We start from the raw sequence: 22,062 nt of genomic DNA, 5'->3' as shown, positions 1-22,062 counted from the left end.
TATTTTGTGATTGTTTATATGCCTAACTCTGTTTCCAAGCTTTAATATATTAGAGACCAGGAACTGTGCCTTATATCCTTGGCACATAGCTTAGTGCCTGGCACATCGATCGAACTGATTTAGAGGTCAAACTGTTTTTCTCACACTTTGGTCCCTGTTATTTCATTCTTGTGGACAGTAGTAGCAAAGAGAGGCTGAAGAAGGAGGTGGCCTTGAATTGGACCTCCTGGCTCTGCAGGTTGCCCTTTCAGCCCATTCTGGCTTCTGGTATCCTATTGGGTTCTGAGCAAAGTGACTGGTTGATTCTCACTGTGTGGCATCACAGTGAGCTCTGTCCCCTGTTTCAAAGCCTAAATATGTGGATGACTGAGTGGGTTTGGTGCCTTTAGGGAACCCATATCCCTCGGAGGTGATTCTTAAGTTTAGAGTTCATCTGCGGGCTCTAGCTACCAATTCAGAAGAAGGTTTAGAGGGTTTTGTTTGTTTGTTTAATATGAAAGCAATCATCTTTGTTTGAGGCTGGGAGGAGTTGCTATGGCAGCTCTAGCTGGAAATTTCCTGTTTGTCACTAATGTAGGAAACCAGGCAGCTCTGCCTTTAGTCCTTCAGGATCCTCTGAATACAGTGGCTGAGCCATTTGCCCTCTGTGTGGCTGGCCAGCCAGTGTTGCAAGCACTGCATTTTTGGAGGGGAACTTGGCGAGACTGTCCAACCCTATCTGGAATATTAATCTGAGGGGCAGAAGCAGATAGGCCCAAAGTTAACCTGGCCTGCACTGAAGCCATAGCAGGAGAGTCAGCTTCATTTTCGTTCCTGAAAAACAGTCTCCTCTAGACCAAAGTGGGGCTGGCCTTGGAGGACCTGGCAATGAGTTCTGGGTCTCGCTAGCATTAGAAAGGAAAAGTTTGCCTCCTGTAGCAGTTTTCTCCTTCCTCATGCTTTCAGGCTGCCTGAGGGCAAGCCTCCTGTCACCTGAATCAAATGTTGGGGAGTGAATATTTTGCTCCTCCCTTTTCTCACCTTAAAAAGAAAACTTTTAGAAAAAAGAAAGACTAACAAAGAGTGACACTGTAATGGTAGGGTTCCAGGCATTGCTATAGACCACTAGAAGAGACTGGGAAAGGTAAGGGTCTGGGGCTGGGATAGAAGTCATGGTTCACTCAAGTCAAACCACTTAGGCAATTGCACACTTGGCTTAGATATTGGTTTTCCTGCTTCTTTGTCCCAGGGTCTTGCCATGTCAGTAATAATAACACTGCAATGCTTTACAGTTTACTAATTACCAGTCTCTCATTTTAGCTTTATAACATTCCTGTGACTATCTCCCCCACTTTACAGATGAGGAAACTAAGGCACAGAGAGAAGTGTTTAATCCAAGGTCACTGGTGAAGCAAGACTCAAACTTATGTCTCTGGATTCTCAGTCTAGTAGCACTTGCTCATGGCTTCATGTGGTCATATGCAGAGCTTCCATCTTGGTTTAGTAAGCGGTCTTTCTCTTTGAGAAAAACTTGAAAGGCTAATTGCCAACTCTAGTCCATCAGTCTAGGGACGTTGCTGAAAGCTAATACCAGGTGCCAAGACCAAATCGGGGTACCCAGACCTTGCACCTTGGGGAGAAAAGAAATGGGTGGCTTTGGAAATGTAGATTTTGTACTTTTGGGAGGAGAGAGGGAAGAATTTGATGAGTCAGTCCTAGAATTGGGGGCTTTGCTATCTAGGCAGCTGGGCACTAAGCCCGAGACCCAGTAGTTCTGACTGTGCACATAGAGCATTCTCTGTTTCTCTCTGTCTCTGTCTCTGTCTCTGTCTCTCTCTCACACACATGCACACACACACAGACTAGACTGAGTTGACCACATTAGGGGAATGGCTGATCCTGGCTCCTTAAAACATCAGAGTAAAGCAATAATGCTTAAAAAGCAATAATTAGGCCTCTCCAATGCCTCACAGGATGGATAGAGTTCTCAGATGAAGAATTCCTAGATGAAATAGAGTTTTTACATGAGCTAGAGAGAAGAAGGGAAGAAATGAAAAGGGAATTAATCTAGTTTCTGTCTCTTGATTCTTGGCCTGGTTATTTCCAGTAAAAGGGGTCAGCTTCATCTTTATCGCAAGTCTTGTGACTTGTTCTTCTGGTTCTTCTTAGTCTGCAGAAGCACAGTGCTTTTTTTTTTTTTTAATAGACGTAACTCAAAAGCACAGTGCTTTTAATTTTCAGACCCAAAGACTATAGTTGATGGCCTTTCCAGCAAATGAATTGCTGTGGGAGCAGTCAGCTTATGTTCTTCACAGACAATTTTTACTTTTTAGGGTTAACTTGAGTACTGGGAAAAGAAAAGGAGGCAGGGGTTTTAGAAGATTTAGAAATCTAGGTCAAATCTAGAAAATAGAGAAACCATCTCCAGTTGAAGAACATGAAGGGTAGCATGTCTCCCACCAACTCATTTTACCTGTCCCGGGCTGACCCAGCAGAGCCAGAGAGTATTGGTAGTCCCATGCATTCCTGGGCTCTCTGCTTCATCCTTTGTACTTTCCACTGTGCTCCTTCCCTACAGGCTACATGTTCCCAGTAAAAACGGAATGGATGCCCACCCCACATAAGGTAACAGTCATCTCTGCCTAAGCTACAGTCACTGGTAGCTCAGAGTTTAGGGGCAAGACTGGTGGCAGGTCTTTTTTCACCTTTTTGGAAAACAGTAGAGCACCCTGGACCTCTCTCTGATGTAATCAGCTCCCCGCCTGCCACGTGCATTGTTCTCTCCAGGCCATTCAGCGGGGCTAGAGCAACCCTCTGTTACTCCAGCAGTGGACAGTGCTAGGAAATCACTTTCTTGTCATGGTCCTTTCTCCAAGTGAAGGGTTGCTATCACTAAACAAAGGGAAAACACTTTGTGCTATAAGCACAGGCAGGAGCAAACCTTTAAGTAGTTGAGCCTTCACCAGAGCAACAAACTGGAGGGGGAAAAAAAAAGAAACATTCCACGTCTTGTCTTTTACTGTGTATGTGATTTGAGCTTTGGTGGTTAAACATCTATATGTTCATTTCTGAGCCTCATGTTGAATTTGTAAAGGTTCAGTCACTTGCTGACTTCACCCCACCTATTTCCCAGGAGTTTGTTTCGATCCTGTTGACTTTGGCTACTTGCTCAGAACACAAGGACTTGATCTGATTTTACAGCAAAACTCTGATGGGAAGCCAAGGAGAGAGAACTGATTGCTTATAACCTTTAAGTCTAGCAGTGGGAGGCAGGTCACTGTTGACTCCTACAGTATTAGAAAGTAGTGTTCTTATTCCCGCTTGACAGCTTGATTCATATTATCCTGCTGCCTTCTGATCCAAGTGCACTATTTTCCTTTTTCACCAGCTGCAGGATTAGAGTCAAACTAGGACCCAGGAACATGTGCCAGGTTTGAGACCACACATGGGACCATTCTAGGCATCACTGTGGGCCAAGCCCAAGGCATCAGCCAGCAATAATTGCTAAAAATAGACTGAAAAGAACAGGTCAGGGTATTGCCTTCTAACACAATCTCTGTTAACCATCCTGACCAGAAACTAGAGGAAGAAGCTGAGAATCACTCAGACCCTGAGGGAGAAAATGAAGCGATTGTTGCAAGAGTCAGAGGAAGAAATCATGGTCACCTTGGGATCCTCCTCCAGGCTTTCCCCAGATAAAGCTAAGGTGGAGACTCTGTGTGGCTTCAAGAGCAAGTCCTCAGGCCCTGCTGGATCCTTACCAGAGGACAGCTTCATGTCCCCTCACTGTGGGTCAGTAGCCTCAGCCATTGGTGGGGATAGAGATGGGTGCCTGGCCCAGCATTGCAGCTTTGGGCAGCAGGCCAGCAGCCAGCTTCCTCTGGGCTCCACTGCCTGTGTTTCAGGGTCTGGCTCTCAGGACCTCTCATCTGCCAGCATGACCACAAGCTGTCAAGAGCCGTCAGAGAGGGATCAAGCCAAACCCCTTTTGTCCAGAGGCCCTGGCCAAGGCTGTAGCCGTGAACAGCAAGAACCTTTGGGGGATGTAGTGGACTATATCATCAGAGAGCTGCAAGGCATCAGCCGTCTCCAAACTGAAATTGCTGAGTTGCGGCAGCACTTGAGCCAAGTCCGGGGTTCAGTGGAAGAAGTCTCTAGCTGTGTAGACTCAGTTCTGAGTGAAATAGAAGGCTTGCAGGTGGGCAGCAGCTCCCTGGCCAAGGTGAGTGTTGGGGGAAAGGCCCAGGAACCCCATGTGGACCGACCTAGTGAGGAAGCCATTCTGTATCTGTATGGACTTCCTGAGCAAGATGGGGAAAATACCATGGAGCTGGTGCACAGCTTCCTGGCCAAACACCTCTGTGTTAATGGCATGCAGTGCAATAGGTACATTAAAGAGGCTTACAGAGCAGGCAAAGCGCCAGCCCCCAGGCCTACTGTTGTGAAGCTTGCCCATCTAGAGCACAGAGACCTTATATTGCAGAAATCCATCCTCTTGCAGAGCTTAGGGATCCGGATTGCCACCAGAGACGAACCAAGCCGGCCACAGTGCTGCTGTAAGAATCCCCCAAAGGAGTCTCTATCATTTTTGGAACAACAACTTCAGGATTGTAATTTGAATCCTTTAAACCTGGATGAACCAGTTTTTCAGGTGGAAACAGGGGACAGAGGACCAATAACAGGAGTATATCAAATGAGGGCTCAGAATCAACATAGAGAACTCCAGACTCCTGCACAGCAAGGCCTTTGCTTCCCACCCAAGAACGATTTAGCAAAGCCAAGTGATGAGTCTAAGCCAAGGGACGAAGTAAAAGGAACATCAGGAACACCCCAAATTATCAGTGGCGCCTGTGGTGAACTGACAGGGAGAGAGGCTTCTCTGTCCAACCTTCATCAATTTGAGGAACCTTCCCTAGAGTTAACCTCAAAGGAGGAGGATTCTGGGAAATCCCAGGTTTTCAAACAGTGTAACCAAGGACTTGAAGCATATAAAGCAGCAAAAATAGAAAACAACTGCAGTAATAAAAGCGAGGCCAGCAGCTGCCTATCATTGTCTGGGTTGCTGAAGACAGAGGACAAACTCCTGGCCTGTGAAGCTGGGCTTGATATTTTGAGCTCAAAGCAGCTAGAGGACCTTTTGACAGATAAGTCCAGAAGGTTTGCAACTCTGAGCTGTGACAACGTGATAGAGGAAATCATCATAGGACCTGAGACTTTCAATGACATGGTTCATATTGACTTGAATAAAGAGGAGGAACGTGCTGCGCAGGTCCTTAAAGATGTCTTTGAAAAGTCCTCTTGTCTGGGTGGCTCACAGGAGGATGAAGATGTAGAAATCAAGTTTTACACAAGTAAACTGGGCCGAGCAATTTACCACTTTCGTTCAGCTTTGCACGGAGTATTTCAGAAGCTGGAGAACAGTGGGTCCATCACTCCTGAGGACCTGGAAAGCATTGAGAGTGGTTCCCAGTCAGAGAACAGTGATAGACTTCTTGGGACAGTGAGTTCAGGGGGTGCCCAGGATTTCTCAGTGGAGAGCCCTGGGAGTCAGGGGAGTGAGAGCTTGCTCAATGTGGTGTCTGGTGGAGTGGGCATCTCTACACAGGGAGACCAAACCTCTCAGTATCCCAGCAACTTCTCTCTGGCTTCCAATAACTTGCCTCTTGCATATTCATCGCCAGGTTTTGCTCTGGCTCCGTGTCTGGGAAGTGAAACTTGTTCCAGGCCTGAATCTCCCAAACAGGGCAGACTAAGCCTAGAGCAAATGTGTGCAGAGACCGTCTACCTCAACAAATGCATCAACAATTTAAAAGATGTTCTAAGAGAGAAAAGACTGAGGCAGAAAAAACTTTTGCACGAGCTAGTACAGAAGACAGACCATCTCTCGGTAGAAGACATGCACCCAGGTATTTCAAGTCTCTGTTTAATGGGTTTACACCTGGCTGGGTAGGGCCTTCATCAGGCCAGCATGAGACCCAGCTTGGTGGTGAGTTTCACAAGGTGATGGGGGAGGTCCGCAGCTTGAATCAGTCTCAGTTACTGGAATACCGATGTTAAGCGAATCCTGTGGGAATTGGAGTGACAGAGTTGAAAAGCAACAGGAAAGGAGTTCTTGTCCGTAGGGAGCTTCCAGTTTATTGGTGGGAGCTTTAGAAATACCTTTTCGAAAGAAGGAGGGGCATCTGGGCAAAAATAGTTTACAGCTGCAGGACTTTTAGGATATTCTGGTGTAAAGTAGGCGTGGGGTAGGAGGCAGGACTGGGGAAAAGAGGCATGTTTCTCACAGGAGCTAGGGGGGCTGATGCAATCCTATGTGGCATTTTAGAATTATTCTCCATGCGCTTCTTGCTGAGATAAGATTACCATTTCTCCAGCAGCTCCACCTCATAGGCCACTGTGGCAATTTCCCTTATCCCGACCTGTCTTCTTCCTAGTACTGGAGTTGACAATACAGAACCTTATTTCTAACTTGGAGCTGTCCAGCCTGACTGTGCTCTCCACAGGTCATATTCCCTTTCTTCCATCTCCAGTTGAAGGGTGCTTACCTAAGAACTAGAGAATGGAATGGTTTTTGGCTACAAGAAATGAGAAAACTTTTTTTCTAGGCAGCATGGAGATGATATGTAGCTTTAAAATTACTTTTCCCAATCAAAATTAAATTTATCCAAAGAGCATATGCTTTATTCATCTAATTTTAAATGTAAATGGGGTTGTCCTCTTATGCATATAACCTGATTAATCTTTCTAAGGCAAAATAAAATTATGAAACATATTGTGTTGGCAAAGGTGTGAGAGAACAGGCACTCATACATTGCCAGTGGGATGGGAGTGGAAATTGGTATAACCTCTATGGAAGGCAATTGGTAAAATTTAACAAAATTATGTATACCCTTTGAGCCCCAACACTACTTCCAGGAATATACCCTGCAGGTACATTTTCACCTGTGGAAGGGACATATGTTCAAGGCTATTTTTGAAGCATTGTTTTTAATAGCAATGATTGAAAACAACCTAATGTTCGTTAAGAAAGGCTGTTTAAATAACTTATTGGCACATCCAAACTATGGAATACAGTACCATGCAGCTATAAAAAGGAAGAGGTACCTCGTTACTGAAATGGAAAGATATATTGACATATTAAAGAAAACAAGGTGCAGAACAGTATGTATAAGATGCTGACATTTGTATAAATAGGAGAGGGTAAGAATACACACAAAAACCCACAATGTCTGTTTATATATGTATAGAATATCTCACAAAGGCACATAAGAGGGAGTTCCCTGGTGGCCTAGTTGTTAGGATTCCAGACTTTCACCGCTGTGGCCTAGGTTCAGTCCCTGGTCAGGGAACTGAGATCTTGCAAGCCACATGGCACGGCCAAAAAAAACCCCAAACAAACAAAAAACCACAAAGATACATAGGAAACTGATACAGGATTGCCTATGGGGAAAGGTATTAGGTGAAAAACTAGTGGGATGAGAAGGAGATTTTTTACTGTATACCCTTTTATAATTTTTAGAATTTGAATCATGTGAATATAATACCAAGTCATAAAATTAAATTGAAAAATTAAAATCATGTTCCTTTCAAATATCCCTAGAGCTACTCTTTATAGCTTATCAAAAAAAGTCTAAATTCCTTCATTTGGCATGACCACTACAGTTGGCCTCTAGTTTACATGTCCAGGCTTATCTCCCATTCTCCCACTGTACTCCACCTAGAAAGAAACTGCTGTCTCACAAATTTGCCTTATACTTTGTCTTCAGCATATTGACATATACATCCTTCCTTCTAGCCTAAGGTACTGTGTTTACCACATCAACCTAGCAAAATTTACTCAATTCTTTAACATACAGCCAAAGTATCACCTCCTCCAGGAAGCTTTCTATAATTCCTCAACTACAAGTGATTTCTCTCTCCTTTTAACTTTGTAGCCCCTTTTCTTTCTCCCTGGGCATTTAGAAATTATTATATTACAGCAACAGTAGAAACTACAAATATCAAAACAGTACTTCCTTACTAACTCTTTAAACCTTGCCTAGAGTTGATGTTAGCATGAGCATCCAGAGCTCTGGGGCCCAATTCTTCAAGTTGCAGAGTTTCCCTTCTGGGCTGACATCCTGCTGGACGATGCAGGAACTTGTGACAGCAGCAGAGATAATGAGACGAAGGAGATTTTCTGAAACACCAGTAAGAGATCAAGTCAGAGTTCTGGGTGCTTACCAAGATCCAGTCTGGTCTGTGGGCTACAGAGGGGGTGGTGGAGAGGCTGCCAGGCAGTGGCAGCATCTCTTCAGTGCTAGGTCCAGCCTGACTCCAGCACCATGCCATAAAGCAGGAGGAATAGAGGAAGGTACATAAATACACAGGCTGGCCTCTCACCACCAATACACTCGGGTTATAGAGTCCACAAGAGCAGTCACCCTAACCTGGTAAACTGATTCAATACAACAGTGATTGCTACCACAACAAAACATTTGAAAAAACTTTCTTCACTGCTGTGCTTGAGACCTTTTAGGACCTAAGCTGATTAGTAGTATATTACCTTTAGTTTGAGTTCTTTTTTTTTTTAATGCTTTTTCTTCCTTTTTGGGGGGGGTGGGGCGGGGTACGTAAGAGGCACTATTTGAAGTACTCTCACATGTATTACATTAAAATTCCATTTTTTCATTCCTGCCACTACCAAAATAGCTTTTGTCAAGGCCATCATATTGCCAAACTTCTGGTCCATTTTTAGTTCTCTTAGTCAATCAGCAACTTGATGTAATTGATTACTTCTTTTTATTATAACAGCTTTTTAGGTATTTATATACCATAAAATTCATCCTTAAAATCCCTTAAAAAGGGCTTCCCTGGTGGCGCAGTGGTTGAGAGTCCGCCTGCCGATGCAGGGGACACGGGTTCGTGCCCCGGTCTGGGAAGATCCCACGTGCCACGGAGCGGCTGGGCCCGTGAGCCATGGCCGCTGAGCCTGCGCGTCCGGAGCCTGTGCTCCGCAACGGGAGAGGCCACAACAGTGAGAGGCCTGCGTACCGCAAAAAAAAAAAAAAAAAAATCCCTTAAAAATGTACAACTGAGTGGTTTTAGTATATTCAGAGTTATGCAACGATCAATTCTAGAACATTTCCATCACCCCCAAGAAGAACTCCCTATCTATTAATAGTCATTCTCCAATCCTCTTTGTCCCCAGCCTCTGGCAACCACTAATCTACTTTCCATTTCTATGGATTCTGGACATTGCATGTAAATGGATTTATATAATATGTGACCTTTTCTGACCGGCTTCTTCAACTTAGCACAATTTTTTCAAAATTGACCCATGTTGTTACATGTATGGGTACTTCATTTCTTTTTGTGGCTGAATAATATTCCATTACATGGATATAGCACATTTTGTTCATCCATCCATCAGTTGATGGACTTTTGTTTTGTTACCACTTTTTGGCTAGTATGGATAATGTTGCTATGAACATTTATGTACGAGTTTTTGCATGGACATATATTTCAATTCTCGGGTATATACCTAGGAATGGAATGCTGGGTTATATGATAACTCTGTTTAACATTTTTGAGGAACTTCTGGACTGTTTTCCAATGTGACTGCACCATTTTACACTTCTACCAGCAATGTATGAGAGTTCAAATTTCTCCACATCCTTGCCATTCTATTTTTATTATAGCCATCCCAGTGGGTGTGACTGGTATCTTCTAGTTTTGATTTGCATTTCCCTAGTGGCTAATGATGTTGAACATTTTTTTCATGTGCTTATTGGCCGTTTTTATATTTTCTTTGGAGAAATGTCTATTCAAATCCTTTACCCGTTTTTAAATTGAGTTCTTTGTCTTTTTCTGTTGAGTTGTAAGCGTTCTTTATATGTTCTGGCTATAGGTCCCTTATATACAAATTATACAAATATTTTGTATATATTTTTCCCCAATCTGTAGGTTGTCTTTTCACTTTCTTGATGGTGTCCTTTGAAGCATAATTTTTAAAAAAATTTTATTTTGGTAAAATATACAAAACATAAAATTTATTATTTTAATCATTTTAAGTTTATTCACATTGTGCAACCATCACCACCATCCAATCTCCAGATCTTTTTCATCTTTCCCAGCTGAAACTCTGTACCCATTAAACTAACTCCCCATTCTCTCCTCCCCCCAGCCACTGGCAATCACCATTGTACTTTCTGTCTCTATAAATTTGACTGCTCTAAGTACGTCATATAAGTGTATTTGCACAATATCTGTCCTTTTGTGACTGGCTTATTTCACTTGGTATAATTTCTTCAAGGTTCATCCATGTTGTAGCATATGTCAGAATTTCCTTCCTTTTTAAGGCTGAATGATATTCCATTGTATGTATATATACTACATTTGTTTGTCCATTTATCCATCAGTGGACACTTGGGTTTCTTCTACCTTTTGGCTATTGCAAATAATGCTGCTATAAACATGGGTGTACAAATATCTGTTGGAGTTCTTGCTTTCATTTCTTTTAGATATATACGCAGAAGTGGCATTGATGGATCATATGGTAATTCTCATTTTTTTTGAGGAATTGCCATATTATTTTCCACAGTGGCTGCATCATTTTACATTCCCAACAACAGTGCACACAGGTTCTAATTTCTCCACATCCTTGCTAAATAACACTTGTTACTTCCTGGTTGGTTTTTTGTTTGTTTGTTTCGTAATAGCCATCATAATATGGGTATGGAGTAGAGTACAAAAGTTTTAAATTTTGATGAAGTTCAATTTATCTATTCTTGTGTTAATTTTGCTTTTGGTTTCATAGCTGAGAAACCACTGTCTAATCCAAGGTCACAAAGATTAACTCCTGTGTGTTTTTCTAAATGTTTTATGGTTTTGTTTAGCTATTACATTTAGGTCTATGATTCATTTTGAGTTGATTTTTGTATATGGTGTGAGATAGGGTCCAACTTCCTTCTTAAGCATGTGTATGTCTAGTTATCTCAGCATCATTTGTTGAAAAGAACATGCTTTACCCATCGAATGGTCAAAAATCAACTGGCCATAAATGTAAGAGTTTATTTCTGCACTCCCGATTCTATTCCATTGATCTTTAGTCTATTCATATGCCTCAATTTCTTTTTTTTTTTTTAATTTTTTGGCCACGCCACACCACATGTGGGATCTTAGTTCCCCGACCAGGGTTCAAACCCGTGCCCCCTGTGTTGGAAGCATGGAATCTTAACCACTGGACCGCCAGGGAAGTCCCTTGATTTCTTCTTTTTTTTTCTTTTTTTTTTTTGCGGTACACGGGCCTCTCACTGTTGTGGCCTCTCCCGTTGCGGAGCACAGGCTCCGGACGCACAGGCTCAGTGGCCATGGCTCACGGGCCCAGCCGCTCCGCCGCATGTGGGATCTTCCTGGACCGGGGCACGAACCCGCGTCCCCCGCATCGGCAGGCGGACTCTCAACCACTGCGCCACCAGGGAAGCCCGATTTCTTCTTTTTGAAATACTTTCTTCACCTGGCTTCCAGAACACCTCTCTGTCTTCGTTCTCCTCCAACATTATTGACCATTCCTTCTCAAGTCATCTTTGCTAGTCCCTCCTTATCTTCCCAACCTTGTAGTATCCCAGGATTCAATCCCGACTACTACTTTTTATTTATACTCACCTCCTAGGTAATATGTTTCAATCGCATGATTTTCATAAGCATTTCCAGATTTATATCTGGCCCAGATATTGTCCAGGAACAGCAGATTCCACATCTACTTAACATCCACATTTCCTTGTGAATAGGCATCTCAGATTTGATGTATCCAAAACCAAACTCCTGATCCTTCTCCCAAAGCCCTGCCAAACCTGCTTTTCCTATAGTCTTCCTTAACAGTAAATGGCAACTCTATTCTTGCAGCTAGCTGCTCAGGCCCAAATCCATAGAGTCATTCTTGACTTCTTTTCTTTCACAACCCATATCCAATCAGTTAGTAAATTCTGCCTGCTTTGCCTTTAAAAAATATCCCGAATCTTAACCACTAACATCTTTATGTAAGTCACCATTTTCTCTTGTCTAGATGATTGTGGTAGTCTAACTGATCTCCCTGCTTCTACCCTTGTCCCTCTACAGTCTGTTCTCCCAAGCCAGAGTAATCCTCATAAAATGTGAGTCAGATCATATCACTTCTCTGTTCAGGACCTCCCAGTGATTTTTCTGTCTTACTCAGAATGAAAGCCAAAGTGCTTATAAGGGCCTGTAAAGCCCTATTTGAAATGGTACTCTGTGGCAAATTTGTTCCTTCACACCCGTCATGCTCTCACCTAAGGCTTTGCACTTGCTGTATGTTCTCACTGGAATACTTTTCTCTTACCACTCTGAATAGCTTCTTTACTCATTTCCTTCAGGTCTCTGCTTAGATGTCGCTTTATCAATGAGGACTCCCTGACAATCTTTTATAAAATTTTAATAGCGTAACATCACCACAGAGGGCAATATCTTTTCCCCTTGCCTGAATTTTTCAGCAGAGTCCCCATCATACATGATACAGTACACATAGTTCCAGATTCTGGAACCAGAATGCCGTTTCAAATTTTGGCTTTGCCACTTGCTGTGACTTTAGGCAAGTTTCTTAACATCTCTATCTTCATTTTAATGAACAGAAAATGGAGATTATAATAGTATTTACCCAGTAGGGTTGTTATGAGAAATAAATGAGCTTACTCAAATAAAATGCCAGATGTGTAATGTGTTCACTTGGTGTGAGCTACTATCATCATCTTCATCATCATTATTAGTTGTCTGCTCCTCCTACTAGAATAGAAGCTTCTCAAGATCAGGGTTCACTGCTGCATCAGCATGAGAACAGTACCTAATGTGCCGTAGGTTCTCAATAAGTATTTAAGAGATGAATCCTCACAATAAGCCTGGGAGATTGCTGGTCTTATCCTCTTTTTACAGATAAGGAAATGCATGCTCAGATAAGATGAGTGCCTCAAGTCTTTTGACTCCCAAGTAATGGAGTTACGATTGTTTTAACAATGAGGAAGTATGTCACTTCCTTATAAGGTAGACTATCTGGAACAGTGAGATCATTCTTAGGGGTCAGGAATTTTCCTGCAAAGAAGGTGTTATATAGACATTTATCACTTAAATTGAAAACTAAATCTCAGTGGAAAAATCCTAAGGCATTTTAGGCGGTTATGAAGCACAAAAAATTTGATTCCTAACAAGAAAAAGTTTTTTTAAACAAGAAAATGTTTGTCCAGTGGGTGGGACAAACTGAAGGGACTAGTACAGCAGTTCTTTGGGGTCTGGAAAATGGTACAGGCTATTGACTAAGTGACCTATCTTTTCTCTTAGGCAAGGCACATGTTCTTTTTTTTTATTTTATTTCTTTAAATTTTTTTTTGAATTTTATTTATTTTTTTATACAGCAGGTTCTTATTAGTTATCCATTTTATACATATTAGTGTATATATGTCTATCCCAGTCTCCCAATTCATCCCACCATCGCCACCACCACTGCCCCACCCCACGCTTTCCCCACTTGATGTCCATATGTTTGTTCTCCACATCTGTGTCTCAATTTCTGCCCTGCAAACCAGTTCATCTGTACCATTTTTCTAGGTTCCACATATATGCGTTAATATACGATATTTGTTTTTCTCTTTCTGACTTACTTCACTCTGTATGACAGTCTCTAGATTCATCCACATCTCTGCAAGTGACCCAATTTCGTTCCTTTTTATGGCTGAGTAATATTCCATTGTATATATGTACCACATCTTCTTTATCCATTCGTCTGTTTATGGGCATTTAGGTTGCTTCCATGAGCTGCCTATTGTAAATAGTGCTGCAATGAACATTGGGGTGCATGTGTCTTTTTGAATTATGGTTTTCTTTGTGTATATGACTAGTAGTGGGATTGCTGGGTCATATGGTAATTCTATTTTTAGTTTTTCAAGGAACCTCCATACTGTTCTCCATAGTGGCTGTATCAATTTACATTCCCACCAACAGTGCAAGAGGGTTCCCTTTTCTCCACACCCTCTCCAGCATTTGTTGTTTGTAGATTTTCTGATGATGCCCATTCTAACCAGTGTGAGGTGATACCTCATTGTAGTTTTGATTTGCATTTCTCTAATAATTAGTGATGTCGAGCAGCTTTTCATGTGCTTCTTGGCCATCTGTATGTCTTCTCTGGAGAAATGTCTATTTAGGTCTTCTGCCCATTTTTGGATTGGGTTGTTTGTTTTTTTAATATTGAGCTGCATGAGCTTTTTATATATTTTGGAGATTAATCCTTTGTCCGTTGATTGATTTGCAAATATTTTCTCCCATTCTGAGGGTTGTCTTTTCATCTTGTATGTAGTTTCCTTTGCTTGGCAAAAGCTTTTAAGTTTCATTAGGTCCCATTTGTCTATTTTTGTTTTTATTGCCATTACTCTAGGAGGTGGATCAAAAAAGATCTTGCTGTGTTTTATGTAAAAGAGTGTTCTTCCTATTTTTTTTTTTTTTTTTTTTTTTTTTGCGGTACGCGGGCCTCTCACTGTTGTGGCCTCTCCCATTGCGGAGCACAGGCTCCGGACACACAGGCTTAGCGGCCATGGCTCACGGGCCCACCCGCTCCGCGGCATGTGGGATCCTCCCAGACCGGGGCACGAACCCGTGTCCCCTGCATCGGCAGGCGGACTCCCAACCACTGCGCCACCAGGGAAGCCCCTATGTTTCCCTCTAAGAGTTTTATAGTGTCTGGTCTTACATTTAGGTCTCTAATCCATTTTGGTTTATTTTTGTGTATGGTGTTAGGGAGTGTTCTAATTTCATTCTTTTACATGTAGCTGTCCAGTTTTCCCAGCACCACTTATTGAAGAGGCTGTCTTTTCTCCATTGTATATCTTTGCCTCCTTTGTCATAGATTAGTTGACCATAGGTGCGTGGGTTTATCTCTGAGCTTTCTATCCTGTTCCGTTGATCTACATTTCTGTTTTTGTGCCAGTACCATATTGTCTTGATTACTGTAGCTTTGCACTATAGTCTGAAGTCAGGGAGTCTGATTCCTCCAGCTCCATTGTTTTCCTTCAAGACTGCTTTGGCTATTCGGGGTCTTTTGTGTCTTCATACAAATTTTTAGATTTTTTGTTCTAGTTCTGTGAAAAATGCCATTGGTAATTTGATAGGGATTGCATTGAATCTGTAGATTGCTTTGGGTAGTAGAGTCATTTTCACAATGTTGATTCTTCCAATCCAAGAACATGGTATATCTCTCCATCTGTTTGTATCATCTTTAATTTCTTTCATCAGGGTCTTATAGTTTTCTGCATGCAGGTTTTTTGTCTCCCCAGGTAGGTTTATTCCTAGGTATTTTATTCCTTTTGTTGCAATGGTAAATGGGAGTGTTTCCTTAATTTCTCTTTCAGATTTTCCATCATTAGTATATAAGAATGCAAGAGATTTCTGTGCATTAATTTTGAATCCTGCAACTTTACCAAATTCACTGATTAGCTCTAGTAGTTTTCTGGTAGCATCTTTAGGATTCTCTATGTATAGTATCATGTCATCTGCAAACAGTGACAGTTTTACTTCTTCTTTTCCAATTTGTTTTCTTCTATTTCTTTTTCTTCTCTGATTGCTGTGGCTAGGGCTTCCAAAACTATGTTGAATAATAGTGGTGGGAGTGGACATCCTTGTCTTGTTCCTGATCTTAGAGGAAATGCTTTCAGTTTTTCACCATTGAGAATGATGTTTGCTTTGGTGTGTCGTATATGGCCTTTGTTGTGTTGAGGTGGGTTCCCTCTATGCCCACTTTCTGGAGAGTTTTTATCATAAGTGGGTGTTGAATTTTGGCAAAAGCTCTTTCTGCATCTATTGAGATGATCATATGGTTTTTATTCTTCAGTTTGTTAATATGGTGTATCACATTGATTGATTTGTGTATATTGAAGAATCCTTGCATCCCTGGGATAAATCCCACTTGATCATGGTGTATGATCCTTTTAATGGGTTGTTGGATTCTGTTTGCTAGTATTTTGTTGAGGATTTTTGCATCTATATTCATCAGTGATATTGGTCTGTAATTTTCTTTTTTTGTAGTGTCTTTGTCTGGTTTTGGTATCAGGGTGATGGTGGCCTCACAGAATGAGTTTGGGAGTGTTCCTTCCTGTGCAATTTTTTGGAAGACTTTGAGAAGGATGGGTGTTAGCTCTTCTCTAAATGTGTGATATAATTCACCTGTGAAGCCATCTAGTCCTGGACTTTTGTTTGTTGGAAGATTTTTAATCACAGTTTCAATTTCATTACTGGTGATTGGTCTGTTCATATTTTCTATTTCTTCCTGCTTCAGTCTTAGAAGGTTATACCTTTCTAAGAATTTGTCCATTTCTTCCAGGTTGTCCATTTTATTGGCATAGAGTTGCTTGTAGTAGTCTCTTAGGATGCTTTATATTTCTGCAGTGTCTGTTGTAACTTCTCCTTTTTCATTTCTAATTTTATTGATTTGAGTCCTCTCCCTCTTTTTCTCAATGAGTCTGTCTAAAGGTTTATCAATTTTGTTTATCTTCTCAAAGAACCAGCTTTTAGTTTTATTAATATTTGCTATTTTTTTCTTTGTTTCTGTTTCATTTATTTCTGCTCTGATCTTTATGATTTCTTTCCTCCTGCTAACTGGTTTTTGTTTGTTCTGCGTTCTCTAGTTCCTTTAGATGTAGGGTTAGATTTTTTATTTGAGATGTTTCTTGTTTCTTGAGGTAGGCTTGTATTGCTATAAACTTCCCTCTTAGAACTGCTTTTGCTGTATCCCATAGGTTTTGGATCATCGTGTTTTCATTGTCATTTGTCTCTAGGTATTTTTTGATTTCCTCTTTGATTTCTTCAATGATCTCTTGGTTATTTAGTAATGTATTGTTTAGCCTCTGTGTTTTTTTGTTTTTTAGGTTTTTTTCCCTGTAACTGATTTCTAATCTCATAGCGTTGTGGTCAGAAAAGATGCTTGATATGATTTCAGTTTTCTTAAATTTACTGAGGCTTGATTTGTGACCCAAGATGTGACCTATCCTGGAGAATGTTCCGTGCACACTCAAGAAGAAAGTGTAGTCTGCTGTTTTTGGATGAAATGTCCTATAAATATCAATTAAATCTATCTGTTGTACTGTGTCATTTAAAGCTTGTGTTTCCTTATTAATTTTCTGTCTGTATGATCTGTCCATTGGTGTAAGTGAGATGTTAAAGTCCCCCACTATTATTGTGTTACTGTCGATTTCCTCATTTATAGCTGTTAGCAGTTGCCTTATGTATTGAGGTGCTCCTATGTTGGGTGCATATATATTTATAATTGTTATCTCTTCTTCTTGGATTAATCTCTTGATCATTATGTAGTGTCCTTCCTTGTCTCTTGTCACATTCTTTAAAGTCTATTTTATCTGATATGAGTATTGCTACTCCTGCTTTCTTTTGATTTCCATTTGCATGGAATATCTTTTTCCATTCCCTCGCTTTCAGTCTGTATGTGTCCCTAGGTCTGAAGTGGGTCTCTTGTAGAGAGCACATATATGGGTCTTGTTTTTGTATCCATTCAGCAAGCCTGTGTCTTTTGGTTGGAGCATTTAATCCATTCACGTTTAAGGTAATTATCGATATGTATGTTCCTATGACCATTTTCATAATTGTTTTGGTTTGTTTTTGTAGGTCCTTTTTTTCTCTTGTGTTTCCCACTTAGAGAAGTTCCTTTAGCACTTGTTGTAGAGCTGGTTTGGTGGTGCTGAATTCTCTTACCTTTTGCTTGTCTGTAAAGCTTTGGATTTCTCCATCGAATCAGAATGAGGTCCTTGCTGGGTCAAGTAATCTTGGTTATAGGTTCTTCCCTTTCATCACTTTAAATATGTCATACCACTCCCTTCTGGCTTGTAGAGTTTCTGCTGAGAAATCAGCTGTTAACCTTCTGGGAGTTCCGTTGTATGTTATTTGTCGTTTTTCCCTTGGCACTTTCAATAATTTTTCTTTGTCTTTAATTTTTGCCAATTTGATTACTATGTGTCTCGGCGTGTTTCTCCTTAGATTTATTCTGTATGGGACTCTCTGCTTTTCCTAGACTTGGGCAGCTATTTCCTTTCCCATGTTAGGGATGTTTTCGACTATAATCTTTTCAAATATTTTCTCTGGTCCTTTCTCTCTCTCTTCTCCTTCTGGGACCCCTATAATGCGAATGTTGTTGTGTTTAATGTTGTCCCAGAGGTCTCCTAAGCTGTCTTCTTTTCATTCTTTTCTCTTTATTCTGTTCTGCAGCAGTGAATTGCACCATTCTGTCTTCCAGGTCACTTATCCGTTCTTCTGCCTCAGTTATTCCGCTATTGATTCCTTCTAGTGTAGTTTTCATTTCAGTTATTGTATTGTTCATCTCTGTTTGTTTGTTCTTTAATTCTTTTAGGTCTTTGTTAAACTTCTTGCATCTTCTCTATCTTTGCCTCCATTCGTTTTCGGAGGTCCTGGATCATCTTCACTATCATTATTCTGAATTCTTTTTCTGGAAGGTTGCCTCTCTCCACTTCATTTAGTTGTTTTTCTGGGGTTTATCTTGTTCCTTCATCTGGTACATAGCCCTCTGCCTTTTCATCTTGTCTATCTTTCTGTGAATGTAGTTTTTGTTCCACAGGCTGCAGGATTGTAGTTCTTGCTTCTGCTCTCTGCCTTCTGGTGGATGAGGCTATCTAAAAAGCTTGTGCACGTTTCCTGATGGGAGGGAAGACACATGTTCTTAGAAAGGCTTTTGTTCTCTAAGTCCTGAAAGTTCAAGTTCCTTTTACTACAGAAAAACGCTAGATGTGCTAAACCCTCAGACTACAAAGGTGTGATAATATAGTATATGTAATTATTGCTCTCAAGAAATTCACAGTGTATAAAGGGAGATGTTTATACAGACAATTAACAATGAAACATACTAACAACATACTATCATAGAAGTGTGCAGCACAAAAGCATGGGTACCATGTATACATAGTAGAGAAGCATCTAATTCTGTTTTTGAGAGGAAGGCAGATAAATTTTCATAGAGGCATTAATATTTGAGCTAAGTCTTTTTTTGTTATTAATACCATATCAATTTGCAGTTTTACAGGAACCAAGATTCATGTTCCTTAGGTGCTAATGTACTTTTATGTTGCACACATATAGACGCACACACAGTTTAATCAGTAATTTTTCACCTATAGATTTTTCTTAAAAAAACAAAAAATTCCTGTGTGGCACAAAGATCTGTCCAAATTAATCTAAACACAGCAGTAACAAAACAAAGAGCTAAGTGTGGAGGCTTCCAGTGCAGAAAAAGGTCCTTTGGAGGGGAAGCCCAAAAAGATGATCAATACACTGACTTCCTGGGAGGGCAAAGGATGGGGATGGAGAATGCATTCCCTACTCTGACATGAAATCAGTTAAACATTTCAAAAGGAAAGGGGGCTAAGAAAATAAGAAAGTGGAATAAGGCAAGGGTACCTTTTACCCATCTAAATTCCTAAGTAATTTCCTCAACAAAGTAGAAAGAAAACTTTCTTCCACTACCTTCTACAGAGCTGCACTGCTTTGGGACTGTCAAAGATTGGAGCCTTTAAAGTCACCAGTGCATATTCCCTCTGGATTATCATGACTATGAGTTACAAGTTGAAGGAACTCACAGATGATTTTCTTTCAAGTTTACTGAATTTTCATGTTGGAAAGGGAGGAAGACACTTAGAAGTCTCAAATGGGGATCAAAGATTACCAAACGTCCTCCATCTGATGTCAACGTGAACTGTTTTGTTGTCTTTTAATTGTGCATGGAGCCCGTCAACACAATTTGGCCCTGCCTGGTCACCCTTACCTAAAGCTTCTTGGAAAACACTCTCAAAAGGGGCACCCTGCACCACGGTAGGGGTGCCAAGACATTTTATGTGCCTGAAAATGAAAGGAATCCTCAAACAACACACACCCAATAAGCTAGCCTCCAAGTTAAAGCTCCATATGAACCACAGAATGCACTTCCCTACACTAATCTGTGGTCTCTTAACCACAGACACAGTCTCCTCTCAAGCCAGCTCAGCTTTGGTCCTTGGGGTAAAACGATGAGCACAAGTTAAAGATGTACCATATGAAGGAGGAAGTTGTAGGGAAAAGAGAAAAAGGCCTTTGTGTTTCTGTAGTTCACCTCTTGAGACTATTTCCCCACCCACGGACTGAGACAGGATTACAATAACTCAGTAACTGAGGAGCCCATATGCAGATTAATTTTGTTTTGAGCTAAGTCTTAAGAATCAGTCTGAGCTCACCCAATAGATGCAAGAGGCCAGGTCATGGAGAGCCTTGACGGCCTTGTCAATAGATTGAATTTTCTTCTTTAGACATTATGGGGAACTCTGGGAAGAACAGAAGGACACAATCGAAGTAACTTTGACATGATGTGTACAATGTATTGATATTTAAGATAGTGGAGGAAGAGAGAATCCTTTCCAATTTGAGTCACAGGGTCAGTTAAAGTGTTCCTTGCCTAGTTTTCTTTTTCAAAGGGAATAGAGTGCTCTAAGGAAGTAGGGAATAGATGTAGAAGAGACATGTCTGCTTTCCAGGAAGTGTCTTTTTTATCTCACCCACTTTTCTGAAGCTGCACTGTTTTGGAGGATTCCTGTTCCTGAATTCATTCTTCTGTCAAGTCAGGTGACCCATTAGGTCATCAGAAGTAGCTTGAAAAATCAGGAACTTATGAGTTAGTTTCCATGATTCTCCCTTCTACTTGTTATGTAATATCAGTGGGTCTTTAAAAAGGATGAGGAAAAAAGAAAAGGGGAGCTGATGGGCCCAGGTAAGTGGACTTTCCTTAGAGAAGGAAGCCTTCGTGAAGCACGTGTGGCCTAGAAGGCAGTGTAGTCTCTGACGAATAGGAAAGGAGTAATCTCTGGTCTTTATTCTTCCTCTCCTGTGGCTTGCTTGGGTCCTTCTGGAAGTGTCAGTTTCCTTTGGTGTATTGTTCTGGATTTGGTAGATAGTCAAGCCTGGGACTGCAGTCATGGTTTTATTGTCCAGATCATGGTGACTTGTGAAAGGGCAGTGGCCTGTTGGTGCCTCCAAATCTATGGCCATTGAGCATCCTGGTCCTGGCCTTAATTCTAGGCCTTAACTTGGCCTAACTTAACTTAGGCTCTGGGAAAGCCAGGGCTTGTTGGGCAAACACGTGGCCAAGACTGTATTACAAAATGGAAAGAGCTCAGCTACCAGGCCTTTGGGGTTTGCGGACTTATCCCAGATTCAGAGTGAACTCATGGAGCTTCTGAGGAAGGAACCCACTCTGTGTTCAGTCAGTTCAGATAGCCTGTTGGAGTGACCCTTGGTAACAAACAAAGCTGGTCTTGTGGCCCTGACCCTGCACGCAGACCACTTTGGAAAGGGGGGAAAGGGTGACTGAAATTCTCAGGTAGACTTTGTCCTTTGGTTTTTGTAGCCAAATCTGGATTCTCAACTGAAAAGCAGGGGCCAGCAAATACAGGAGGTAAGGATTCTGGGAGCTGGACTCTGTGAACTACCCAGTTGTTCAGAGGACATCTCCCTCTTCTCCATATTCCATGAGGTTTAGCTGACTTACAACTGAATCTACTAACCTCTCTGCCCTTTTTTTCTGCTCTTTCTCTCCTTGCAGAAGGAAAGCGAGGAGCCCTTCAGGTTGTGCTCTGGCCCTTTAGGGCCCTTTTTGTTGTCAATTCTCTCCTCTCCCTCCTGAGCACAGTGTGTGTGTGTGTGTGTGTGTGTGTGTGTGTGTGTGTACGCACGTGTGCTTATGATCTGTGCCTCGTGAGCTTTGGCTCATGCAGCTAGTCTGTTTTTCCTGAAAGCAGTTTGTGTGCATGCTCCATGCTTGTGTGTGCTCCTGCAGACATCCCTGGAGCAGTGTGAGAATGTATGTGCCAGCATGGTGCACATTCAATGTAGCATGTGTGTGCTTATACCTGTGCTCAGTTTGACTCCCCCAGATACTGATTGCCTTCCTCTTTTCCTACTTTGCACAGTGTGTGTCCGTTTTCTACTTATTGCTGCAGATTGGCATATGCTGTAAACCCTTGCTGAGCCCAGCATGCATTCACATTTTGTATTTGAGAGCAG

At 41.5% G+C, this 22,062-nt stretch overlaps 1 protein-coding gene across 12 annotated transcripts in view; it reads left to right on the top strand.

Moving 5' to 3' along the window:
* The window catches only part of UNC13B (unc-13 homolog B), a 222,275-nt gene that overhangs the window by 160,688 nt on the left and 39,525 nt on the right, over positions 1-22,062 (top strand). For 4 of the 12 annotated variants that reach the window (XM_067744039.1, XM_067744044.1, XM_067744049.1 and 1 more), the window contains exons 2-4: positions 3,368-5,885; positions 21,407-21,454; positions 21,602-21,624. The exons of 3 other annotated variants lie outside the window; for them this stretch is intronic. In XM_067744039.1, the coding sequence (XP_067600140.1) occupies positions 3,602-5,885; positions 21,407-21,454; positions 21,602-21,624 (2,355 nt within the window). In that variant the 5' untranslated portion in view covers positions 3,368-3,601. The remainder of the gene's footprint in view (positions 1-3,367; positions 5,886-21,406; positions 21,455-21,601; positions 21,625-22,062) is intronic. 5 more of the 12 variants (XM_067744042.1, XM_067744040.1, XM_067744050.1 and 2 more) reach the window with 4 other exon arrangements.

This window comes from Pseudorca crassidens, chromosome 7 (genome assembly GCF_039906515.1).
Source record: "Pseudorca crassidens isolate mPseCra1 chromosome 7, mPseCra1.hap1, whole genome shotgun sequence".
Lineage (NCBI taxonomy): Eukaryota > Metazoa > Chordata > Mammalia > Artiodactyla > Delphinidae > Pseudorca > Pseudorca crassidens.
The sequence above is the reverse complement of the archived record's forward strand: the minus strand, read 5'-3'. Positions and strand labels throughout refer to the sequence as shown.